This window comes from Paroedura picta, chromosome 1 (genome assembly GCF_049243985.1).
Source record: "Paroedura picta isolate Pp20150507F chromosome 1, Ppicta_v3.0, whole genome shotgun sequence".
Classification (NCBI taxonomy): domain Eukaryota; kingdom Metazoa; phylum Chordata; class Lepidosauria; order Squamata; family Gekkonidae; genus Paroedura; species Paroedura picta.
The window spans coordinates 45,972,974-45,985,500 of NC_135369.1; the positions used below are offsets into that span (position 1 = coordinate 45,972,974).

The window sequence follows — 12,527 nt, forward strand, 5'->3', positions numbered from 1 at the left end:
CCCCACCTGGTGGAATGAGCTCCCAGAGGAGATCAGGGCCCTGACAGAACTTGAACAATTCCACAGGGCCTGCAAATGGAGCTCCTCCACCAGGCATTTAGTTGAGGTCGACCTGAACCACTGTTTCCCATTGGCCCTCAAGCCTCTCTCCTATGACAACCACTACAAATTTGCCCAACCTACTGGGCCTCAGTATGAGTTGAATTCAATGCTCTTTGCTGTATTCCACCGTTCTATAATGTTGTTATTGTTATTACTATGTTAATTTTATTGTTATCACCATGTTATTATTACAAATGTAGTTACCTGTATCGTTCTAGATTAATATAAACCATACTGAGCCTTTGGGAAGGGTAGCATATAAATACAAAAATAAATAAATATAACGTAACTTTGCTCCCCAATGGGAACCTAAAGAACTTTATGATGCTGTTTACTCATCTTTCATTTTACCTTCCATACAACAGGTTAGCTGTGAGTGAGTGACTGGCCCAAGGTCACGCAGCAAGATCCCATGGCACAGTGGGGTCTCAAATCTGGGTCTCTGAGATCTTAGCCCAGAACTAGCCACTTCACCATGCTGGGCTGGGGGAAAGATATCAAAAGGAGGTATAGTTCACAGCTTTTGTATTAAGGAGTTAGCTCCAGAGTGCATTCATAGCAGCAGTCCCCCCTACAATAGGTCACTTCAGTAACTACCTAACCAGAATGCTCTTTTAATCAAAATCCCTCAAACTTCTTTTAAGTAATTGAATCAGAGAGAGAAGACAGAGAACTCATAATTTTCTGCCCCAAAACTTGCTGCCTGAAGCAGGGGGCCTAATTTAAAGACACCCTCCTTCCCTTGCAGTGCTATAGAACATTGTCCCCTTCCCCATCCAGTCTGAGAAGGAGAACACAGCTATAGCCATGCAGCTTTGCAATAAACAGACCCACAGTTGTGTGTGTGTCCGTGTGTGCATATCCAGAAGCAGCCTCTCTAGAATCCAGACCGTTTTCCTTGGAAGTCAATACCAGTTGTGAAAGAGCAGGTCAGGGATATTAGCTGCATCTCTGATGCTACAAGAGAGACTACCCAGCACAACCTGGAGAGTGAGACTGGTAATCTACAGGGCCTCCTCCCATTTAGTCTTAGGCATTTTTCCCCCTGTTAAGGCTTGGGGGCCAATATCACCCTAAGACTTGAGTTGGGGAGTTAATGCCTTCTTCTTTGCTGAATCTGGCGATATGCAACAATTGCGGCCAATTTCAGAGCTCAGTTCAGCCAGCATGGTGTAGGAGAGCCAGTTTGGTGCAGTGGCTATGAGCGGTGGCCTCTGATTTCAATAGACAAGTTTGATTCCCCACTCCTCCTCCACATGCAGCCCGCTGGGTGACCTTGGGCCAGTCACACTTAATTCAGAGCTCCCACAGCCCCACCTAACTCACAGGGTCTCTGCTGTGGGAAGAGAAACGGAAGGGGATTGTAAGTCGCTTTGAGACTCCTTCCGGTAGTAAAAAAGCAAAGTATAAAAAATAACTCTTCTTCTTGTTCATGGAAGCAAGCTTGGGGAAACCCACTTCAACCTTTCTGTTCAAACTGGGATCTTCCTGGCTTGTGCAGGTGGCCTGCAGGGGCACCATCTGTTTGCCCAGACTCTTTTCAGTCATCCTTTGCATCTTGCAAGGGCTGATACATCATATTGCATGAGACTGCAGCAGTAGGGGGAGGGTATTGGCTTATTGGTATGCATGAGTGGTTTACAAGGGGGAACCAACTTCCCTTTCCAAAAGGATGCAACACACACACAGCCCCTCGCCCCCAAGTTTCCAATTATTCATCAGCAAATGCCACTGAAAAGAAGTATAAATATTTGGTAAGACTTCCCTTTGTTTTTGCCTCTGACCAGGGGGGAAAGCAGCCAGGAAATCCAGAAACGCAATAGAGATTCTCACTAGAAAAACGTCCTTTACTTAAAATCCGCTGCAGAATTTGAAGTTGGATTTTTCTAAATAAAGGCCTTACAGTCTACAGGGAGAGGGATGAGTCCTGTGCTAATTAGTGCTGGTGCATCAGAGACAAACAGGCCCATCTACAGGGGAAATTTGTTTTGGAAACTGATTGGATCAGTCAGGTGGCAGCCAACATTCCAAGCCCCAAAACAGGATCCCAGTTCCCAAACAGAAATTATTCTTTCAAACTTCCTAAAACAACAACAGCTCCCTGGAAACAGGGAGTAATCCTCACAACAGCACTGTAAGTTAGGTAAGTTATTATCTTGAAACTGCACCTGGGGAGGAACCAAGGACCAACACACATGCCGTGTTCACAAAACATTCATTCCCCCCCCCCCATAACATGCACTAGATTCCAGCCTAGAATACTGGCATTTCTGAGAATTCTCTTTCCATTGGCCTTGCTTTTCAGACTACGACTGCTGAGAACGTGGTGGTGCCTGCCTGACACGGCCACAGGGCACCCGCCATAGACGGTAGCTGGACCCTTGCACACTCACCAGGCAGTTCATGATTTCCACGCCGTTTGGATTAACCGTTAGTGCTTCACTGTACAATTGCTTGGCCTCCTCCAAGCTGCCGTTCATCTCTGCGAGCCTCCCACGCATGTACAGCACAGTGTGAGATGTGGGAAAGAGGCTGGCTGCCTCCTGGATACAGAAGCCCGCTTCTTTGAGATGCTGCTGCTCCATGAATAGTTCAGCTATCAAAAAAGAAAAGAAAGCAATTTATTTTAATGCGTTCCCAATCTTTATTCAGGCAAGGGCAACTCTGAAATGTGGAGTGTTAGTAGCTTAAGAATGGGATGTTGTGGGACAAGTAAAACGTACCTGTTTATGAGACAACCATGAGCTTTCTGGAGAGTTATGAATTGCATAATTTAAGGTCTTCCAAAAATGGCATTTATCAGCCACACATTAAATCTGTTGTTTTTAATTTAAGTTCAAAGGAATTCCTCATATGAGGGAAAGCAAGAAAGTGGAGAGGGCCACCCGTTGTACCTCAGGCCTGTTTTCTCTAATCCCTTGCACAACGTCACACTGAGCTCTCTTCTCTGCTTTGCTGCCATTTCCTCTCTGGCCTACACTGAAAGTGTCCTGGGGAGGCATTAGCCTCAGCCTCTCCTGCTTGCACTTCAAATGTTTTCCTGCCTCACCTGGGTAGGGTTACCATCTTTCAAGTGGAGCCTGGAGTTCTTCCGGAATTACAAACTATCTCTCAATGGCAAAGATCAGTTCCTCTGAGGTAAATGGCAGTTGTGGAGGCCAGACTCTACAGGGGGGGGGGGGCAAACTGTGGCTCTCCAGATGCCCATAGTCTACAATTTCCATGAGCTTATGGGAATTATAGTCCACGGATATCTGGAGTTAATCACATCCCTGCTGAACAACCTCCTCTCCCCAAATTCAAGCCTCCCCAGCCTCTACCTCCAAATTTTCAGGAATTGCTCAAGCCTGAGGTGGCAACCCTAGTCACAGGGCTTTGTGTCTATCGCCCAGCAACAGGGTGGCATTTCTGGAATGGTTCTTGCTAGTCCTCATTGTTTGGGTTACAGAGACACTCAGCCATTCCTCACAATGTTCCAGTGTTAAGCAAATCAAGGGGTGACTGGCCTTATACATAGCCTAAGCCAGGTGTCCTCATTCCTGGTGGCTGCTTCTCCCACTGCCAATGTATGGGGGCTGGAAATTAAGTCACCTAGAGATCCCAGGCAGAAGCGGCTTTAGGCTCGTTGTTTATCCAGACTGGCAGCAGTTTCCAGGTTGTTAGGCAGGGGCCTCGGTCATCTGAGATTTCCCCCCTTTTTATTAGCAATTATAAGAATGGAACCTAGAAACTCATCCATGCAAAACATTTAGCCGATTATTATTATGAGCAATGAGCTCTCTGCTTAACCTCATACTAGGACAGAAAAGGCTGCAGAATATGTTTAGTGACAACAATGTCACAAATGCAGTACTAAAGGGAAAACACTTCTTACAGACAATGCTACATAATGTCATGAAGAAGAAAGAAAGCTAACTCTGCAAAGTGGAACACACAGTTAACATTTGGCACTTTCCCCATATCCTGGAACCTTTCCTGATATTAGCTCTATAATCCTCACAATCCTGTAAAATGGGTCATTGCCGGGGCTGGCAGTCTGGAGGCAAGCTGACACTAAGCAGGCTACGGAGCCACAAAGCAGGCAAACTGTCAAGTGCTGTTCTGGCAGTATCTATGCAATAAGTTGCACAGACCAAGAAGCCAGGAACAACAGAAGCATTGTTGTGCCAGGTGGAACTCTGCTGCCTCCCATGTGTTACTGGATTCCTGTTGACCTGAAGAAAAAGAAGAGCTGGTTCTTATATACCGCTTTTCTCTACCCGAAGGAGGCTCAAAGCGGCTTACAGTTGCCTTCCCTTTCCTCTCCCCACAACAGACACTCTGTGGGGTGGGTGAGGCTGAGAGAGTCCTGATATCACTGCTCGGTCAGAACAGCTTTATCAGTGCCGTGGCAAGCCCAAGGTCACCCAGCTGGCTGCATGTGAGGGAGTGCAGATTCAAACACGGCTCATCAGATTAGAAGTCTGCACTCCTAACCACTACACCAAGCTGGCTCTCACTACACCAAGCTAGTTCCTAATCACTCCACCAAGCTGGTATGTGCAATACCACATTATCACTATCTGCAAAAGTGGTGGTGGTGGTGATGGAAAGTGCCGTCAAGTCACAGCCAACTCAAGGCAAAAGGAATTAAGAGGTGATTTACCACTGCCAGCCTCTGAATAGCAATCTTGGACTTTCTTGGTGGTCTCCCATTCAAGTGCTGAACAGGGCCACCCCTGCTTGGCTCCCAGGCTCTGCTGTGATTCCCAGATGCCCCAGCACCATCACTTCCACCACCCAAGAGCCCAGTGTAGCTCCTAACCTCTGTTGCAAAATCTTCATATCACCGAAGTAACTGTGTGTGCTAGCTCATAGCCACAGTATATAACAGGTAGATCAATATCTCTTTTTTGTTTTTCAAAGAAAAAAGGGACTAATAAAAATGAGGTTGCTCCCCTATTTACTTTGTTCAACAAGAAGTAATTGTTCTACAGCTTTTTACAGTGGGAAATATCGAGCAAGAATACTAATGCAGTGACTGACACTATCAATTCAATTCTTTTTGTTAATGCAAAACTAAGATTTATTATGCCCGACATGCAACTGTTATTAAGTCCTCACAAAACCTTCAGAAGAATACGTTTCATTTTCATTGAACCATTTGTTTAAAACTGAAATATCTGTCACTAAAGAAATGTGGTAATTCTTCTTTATAACTATGGGTGTGTGTGTGTGTGTGTATATATATAATTAATGATTATTATTTCATTGTCTTGAAATCCACCTTTGGTTAGCAGCTACAAGGCTAGAATACAGGACCTGACTCCATTATGTATTGCTGTTGCATTTGTAAAAAGAAGCAGAACTGGAAAAATATTTTTGAATTCCCAGGTGACAGATTTAATAGGGTGGATTGGATTGTTCATGCTTCATATGTATTTCTGTGTATTGGGTTGAAAATTAGGACTACATTTTTTAAAATCTGAAAACTATTCTGGATTTGATATGTGGCACTATAAGACAGAATAAAAAACAAAAGTGTCAAGGAAAATATTTTAAAATGCCTTTTTCTGCCAACAGAGATTGGTAGCTTTTGTTTACTTAACTATAAGTGATCTGGGTTATTTTCATAACTAAGAGTTTAGAAACAAATAAGTGGGGGAGCCACAAGAAGAAGAGGTGGTTTTTATACCCCACTTTTCACTGTTTGAAGGAGACTCAAAGCGGCTTACAGTTGCCTTCCCTTCCTCTCTCTACAACAGACACCCTGTGAGGTAGGTGGGGCTGAGAGAGCTCCGACAGGACTGCTCTGTGAGAACAGAACTATCAGGACTGTGACTGGCTCAAGGTCACCCAGCTGGCTGCATGTTGAGGAGAAATTAAGCCCAGCTTGCCAGATTAGACGCCACTGCTCTTAACCACTACACCAGGACTTGTGGAGGGCATCTCATTTCACCCTCCCCACTATTTCCTGTGTTTCTTCTCTGACAGCCCTCGTAATCTGTCCCCTTTCCCTGCTTTCTTCTCTCCTTCCCACCCACCAGCCAGCCAAACTTTATCAGCCCCTCCCTTCTCCAGCTTTCCCACCTTCCCTCCTCCTGGCAGCATCTACCCATGCGAACCAGTTGCATGGTGCCAGCCATCGGTCTGAGCCCAATTCTGTGGTGCTGACCACCAAGTGAGGTGCAGTTGTGGTGAGGAGTCTATAAGGACTTATATAGGACAACTCATTTGCCCTCATACCCCCTTCCCTACACTGTTTCCCCTTGTCCTTTCAACCCACTTTCCCTGCCTTCTTTTCTAATGATAATAATGATAATAATAATACCCTTTTCCCATTTGCCATCTTCAACTATATTTATTATTATTTACTCCAATGTTCCACAACAGAGAGCCAAAGCAGCTTATATCATTCTTCTCACTGTATTCTCATAACAACCTTGCGAGGTGGATTAGGCTGAATGCATGTGACTGGGCCAAGTCCAAGTAGTGATTCAAAAGTAGGCTGCCCAGATGGTGGTCTGAAACACTGACCACTCTACTACACTGGCTTTTATGAGGTGCTGTTGATCAATAATAGCCTTATTACTGGGCTGTTGGTGGTGGCCACTGTGACTTCTGCATGCTTTGGTCATTTCCTGGTTTCCTTTCTAGAACCTAGAAAGGTTAGCTTGGTGGCGGCTTGTAATCTTCATGGTGATATTAGGGTTTCTGATCTACTGGCGTCGGCAAGCACACCTTGGCACAGGGGCTCGCTGGCCTAGCGCCACTCCTGCTAGGCTTTCAAGGCCGCTCTTGCACTGCGGAGAGCAGGAGAAGGCTCGGGAGACTGGTGGGGTCCACGCTGGCAAGCACGCCTCAGCGCAGGGCCTAGCCACCAAGCCTGCGCCAGCCGCTGCACCCAGGAGCCAGGCAGGTAGGGAAAGGAAGTGGGGGTGGGAGGGAGGAGGCAGTAGGTAGAGGACAAGGATTCTCCTCCCTTATGTAGATGTTCCATATAAGGGAAGAGAAACGTTGTTCGTTGATTTTTAAAAGCACTGCCATTGTTGCCTCAGTTTCAGCTTGTCAGGCATCTGAGCGTATTAACTGTCATAGAATACCAGGCGTGTTTATGAGAAATGCACATCACAACAATCATGAGCATAAGAAATATTATTAAAGCTTTAAATCTTAGCTTCCTTGTTCTTTTTTTCCAGGTTCTGAGGAAGATGTTGCTAAACTAAACTGTGCTTCTTGGGGCAGGAGATGGTGTTCTGCCAAAAAAGAAAAAAGAACAAGCAGAAGAAATGTTTCCACTTTCTCCTGCTTGGGAACACAATCCATACAAACTTTTGTGATGTGAAAAAGTCACCCCACATTGTCAGCTGCTGTCACTCATGGATGTGTTTGGGAACACAAGATCAACCAATTAAGAACTGGCTGTCTATTAGGACTGCCATCTCTTGGAAGGCTAGCCATTCACAGAATAAAGGATACCAACTCCAGGTCTGGAAATTTCAGGGAGATTTGAGGTAGAGCCTGGGGAGAGAAGAATTTGGGGAGTGAAGGGACCTCCGTTGGGTATTATGCCATTGAATCTTAGGGCTTGCTCACAATGATTTAAAAGGGGAGTTGAGCTTGGGAGTTCCACGTGGGAAGTTGAGGGGGAGCAAAAGACGCTAGTCTGAGTGTCTTGAAAAGGGTCAAACAAGCTCTATATCAGTAAGGAGGATGGTGCATAGCTATATCCTCACTGCTGTAGAAATCCACACTTGGTCAGGTAAGCACCCTATTTCACTCTAAGGCTGATTCTGCATGAGTGGAAAAGGCTGGGAGGGCAGTCATTTGGAAACGGAACTAATCTCTGTTTTTATATGACGCAGCCGCCAGGCAGGTCCCCTCCCGGGCCTGCTGCAGATCGGGCCCTCAGTTGCCCCAGGCTAAGGGAACACCGATTCTTCCATGTTCCTTAGCCTGATGCAGGCGACAACAGGGCCTGTCCCATGGCAGGCCATGTGGACATGGAAGAGCTGGGCTTCCAGACCTAGCTCCTCCCTGCCCTACAGTGGCCCAGAGGGGGCAAAGAATGCCCAGGATGGCTTCGCAGCACTTTGCTGCACTGCAGGGCACACTGGGCCATTAATTTTTCTTTTGCAAGAAGGTGGAATTACATTCTATGCAATCCCACCTTCCTGCAAAATTCCCCTATCCCCACGTGGTGGAACCATTCCACTGCTGCTTTGTTTCCTGGGGGAGACACATTTCAGCACTGGAGCGGATCTGGTGCTGGAATGTGTTCCCTATGGGAACACAGTAAACTGTGGAGCTTTGTGCTCTGTAGCACCGCACCATCAGCAGAATCAACCTAAGATACCTTTATGCGACTAACCAGTAATGAAGGTAGAAAGCCAGCAGGGTCTATCCAGCGTTTTGCAGAGAGTACCACATGTATGATTATCTATCACTGGAGGAAAATGAGTGTGTACTCACTGTAAGGAGCTCTTGGCTCTCAGGGAACATGTTTATTATTTTTATCATCATCGTCATCATCATCATCATCATCAATTCTTACCCAACACTCTCAGCTTACAACCCCCCCCCCCAATATGGTAGAAAAATAATCCTACTCCCCACGGAATGCCTGCCACCCAGGCAGCAGGGGGCTGTGTAAAAGAAAAAACAACAAAAAACAATCACATAAGATAGTCAAGGGTGGCATACATCTAAATGGCATATTTCCTGATGGGTGGGGGGGGGGGCAACTAGATCTTCCTCCTACACTGGCCTAAACTGTAAACCTGGTGGAAGTGCTCCGTCTTACAGACCCTGCGGAAAGCTGACAAATCCCGCAGGGCTCATTCCACCAGGTAGAGGCCAAGACCTTTGAAACCTGAGTTGCTGACCTGAAGAAGTTCCTGACAATGCTTTTGCACAGAGGTCAAAGGGCATTAGTCTGAGGAAGAGAGATGTGATCCCTTAGAATGAACCCCTTCCTAGAAATCACTGCTCAGAAAGTTGCTTTTGAGGCCCACAAAAGCCTCCTTTGGAAATGAAAGTTAGAATTGGTTGTAAATGAGTTAAAAGTACAGCACAGGAAAATACAACGCCACTGTAGTCACTAAACAGTTAAAAACCAGCCTTTCCTGTTTCCTCCACTGAATGAAAAAAATCTCCCTTGGCAACCAATGGAAAATTGGTCAGTTGGCAAACTTATGTGCTTGTACTGACTAGTGAAAACCCACTAGTCGAAATCCACATCCATTGCTGGCTAGGTTATCAATGCCTCGCCTAGACCGTTTATGCACTGGAGGTTTCATGCCGGGTTGCAGGCTGAAATTTTAGTCATGGCAGGTTGCCCCACCTCTTCCTGCACCCACACGGGGGAATATTTGGACTGGTACACCTCACCCGCCCTCTATTTGTGCTCCTGCATGGGAGCTGGGACAGTGAACGTCTCAGTGCATAAATGGTCCTAGACAGCCAGTATGGTATAGTGGAAAGAGTGATGGTCTAGGTCAGGGGTGGCCAAACCGTGGTTCTCCAGATGCTCATCTGTAGATCTGCAGTTTGCCCCCTCCCCACCGGCCCCGGTCTAGGATCTGAGAGACCCAGGTTTAGTTCTCCATTCTGCTATGGAAGTTCACTAGGTGACCTTTAGCCATTCACACAGTAACAGCCTAACCTACTTTACAGGGTTGTCTTGAAGAAAAAGTGGAGGAGGGAAGAATGATGTGCACCAGTTTGGGTCCCCATTGGGAAGAAATGAAGTAAAAAAATTTATCAAATGCAGGATGATGAACTCAAATCTCCAGCCATGTGAACTATGCTCACTCAGAAACCTATTCCAGAATGCTGCCTTTGCTGTCTGAAGAAGTTCCTTAAGAGATGTACTCCACAGCAACATGCCTATTTATGGTGGCCTGCTTTCAGCCTATTGCAGTGGCATCAGGAGGCTGAAAACAACAGTACCCTTTTAAGGCATCAGCCTCTATGACTGACAGGCAGCTTGAATCCTGGGTACTGGCTATTCCTCATATAAATGTTGGGAGCCTACCCTTGCCAGGTCACCCCAGCAGTATTTCGTTCTTGCTCTACTTTAAGGTAGAAGCTTCAACTTTAGTTCCAGCTTTTGCAAATGACTTTAGGGATTGGGTTGGAAAACATAAACGTGAGGTTTCAATCCAAATGATGCAACACCTGGCCTGGCCAGGACACATAATTATGAGAATGTGCGCAGCACGACAGCAATTATACAAAAGCCCCCAAGACCTTTCAGCCACATTGAACAACATTGCACAGTCCATGTATCAGAGGCTGTTTCAAGGCATGGAGTGTTGACCGAGACCAGGAACAGAAGCTCCATAGTATGCCCAGTCAGAATTCAATGCAATCTGCAAATATACCTGATCATGGGAAAAGCATAAAATTAGATGGTGGAACCAGAAATCGGCATCCTGAGAACAATACCTTACCAGACTTAGATGTCTATATGATGAGGGACATTCTAAGCTGTGGACCATCTAGTTCAGTATTACTTACTCCAACTAGCAGCAGTTTCTCAAGATCTCAGGCAGAGGTAAGCTTTCCTAAGAGGCAGCTTGGAATCAATCTGGCAAGCCAAGTTTGATTCCCCGCTCCTCCTCCACATGCAACCAGCTGGGTGACCTTGGGCTCACAGAATCATAGGGTTGGAAGATGCCATACAGGCCATCTAGTCCAACCCCCTGCTCAACGCAGGATCAGCCCAAAGCATCGCTACAACACTGATAAAGCTATTTTGACCGAACAGTAATATGAGGGCTCTCTCAGCCTCACCCACCTCACAGGGTGTCTGTTGTGGGGAGAGGAAAGGGAAGGTGATTGTAAGCCGCTTTGAGACTCCTTCGGGTAGAGAAAAGTGGTATATAAGAACCAACTCTTCTTCTTCTTACAGAACGATAGCTGAGTGAGGGCAGCTGACAAGCAGCATGGCCCCTAGACAAAGATTACCTTTGGCCCCCATTGCATTTGATTAGAATAAGTATGCTGTAGCAATAGTAACAGCAAATTGCTTCGTTTACTTGAGCTCCAAGAGTGACCAGGGCTCCCATAGGTTTGTACTCTTAGCCCCCTCCCTTACCAGCAGCCCTTGGCAGTATTCCCTCAAAATGAAATATGGGTGCCAATGTGAAATATGGATGCAAATGAAATTCAGACAGTCCTAAATCTGAGTTTTCCTTTTCCCTCCTTTTTATAGAGAGGTACTTAAAGACGCAGTGAACACTGAGCATGAAATCAGCAGGCTTATTCACATGCATTGGAAAAAAGAGACAGACGCATAAAGTATCTTGCTGAGTTGGGAGCTAAATGAGGATAGCAGGCAGAATATTGCATAAGGTTATTACCATATTCGTCAATCTGTTAGCAGCCAACAATTCCACTCACAAGGGGAAGGGGGGAAGAGATATGTCTACCTCCAGCAAACAAGAGCTGAAGAGCACTTTCCAGCTTTTCAATTACTGCGCAACTGTGTGGGCCTATAAACCCTCTTCACTTGCAACCATCAAATATATACAAAAAAGTAACACAATAAGAGCAACAATAGTGGATCTAAATTAGGACGCCAAAGCAGATTCATGGCAGCGGGACTTATTTGAACCTCCTCTCAATTATTTTCAAGTACAGATATATATAATCAATAAAAGATGGTGTAGGTAGTTTAATTTGTACAGCATTCAATTAAAATAAAACCCTTAAAAAGTAGTCCAACAACTTAATATATGTTTACATAGGTTGATGAAGTCAGAATCTTCCTGAGAGAAGAAGGAAAGCAGCTAATTGGCTAGAAGACAAAAGAGGAAAAGAGGAGTACACAGCCAACTGAGAAGAAAAATGGTATGACAAAGGGAGATTATTTAGGCTTACAATAAACATGAGTTCCAAGAAATTTAATTTTATGCTCCTATTAGTCATCCATTCTGCTTACTGTTGAACCAGAAGCACTGCTAATCTATACAACTAATTTGCAGTGGGTGCAGCAGAAATCAGACAGGAAGAATGGGGAATAGTTTGAATCAGGTTTGTAAATCCCTCCACATGTGGTCACCCAGCAGAGAGCAAAAAGTACCTCCAGGTGAGCCGATGGAGACACCTGGATACATCAGCAGAGAATTGGCTTTCTTTTTCTTTCTGATTTTCCATGTGCCCCAAATGGGCTAGTAACTTTTAGTGGACTTATTAGCTGTTTTGAATTGATTTATTTTGCAGCATTTATAGTCTGCCTTTGTCAAGATGACTCAAGGTGGATTCTTTAGCCTGCGGTCCTCCTCTGATGACAGCTCCTCTAATTATGACATCCAGCCAGGATCATTTGCCAGAAGGCCTCATAGCTACCAGAACATCAAACTTACAGCATGAAAAGCAACTTCTCTGAGGTAGAGAGTTATAGGATTCCTTGAATAGGGACAGTGTAATGCTGACAACTG

The 12,527-nt window shown here is 45.5% G+C and overlaps 1 protein-coding gene across 8 annotated transcripts in view; it reads right to left on the minus strand.

Annotated features, from left to right (window-relative positions):
• Positions 1–12,527, minus strand: part of TTC7A (tetratricopeptide repeat domain 7A) — a 198,468-nt gene that overhangs the window by 49,757 nt on the left and 136,184 nt on the right. For all 8 annotated transcript variants that reach the window (XM_077336987.1, XM_077336959.1, XM_077337005.1 and 5 more), the window contains one exon: positions 2,496–2,698. In XM_077336987.1, coding sequence (XP_077193102.1) covers positions 2,496–2,698 — 203 coding nt within the window. The remainder of the gene's footprint in view (positions 1–2,495; positions 2,699–12,527) is intronic.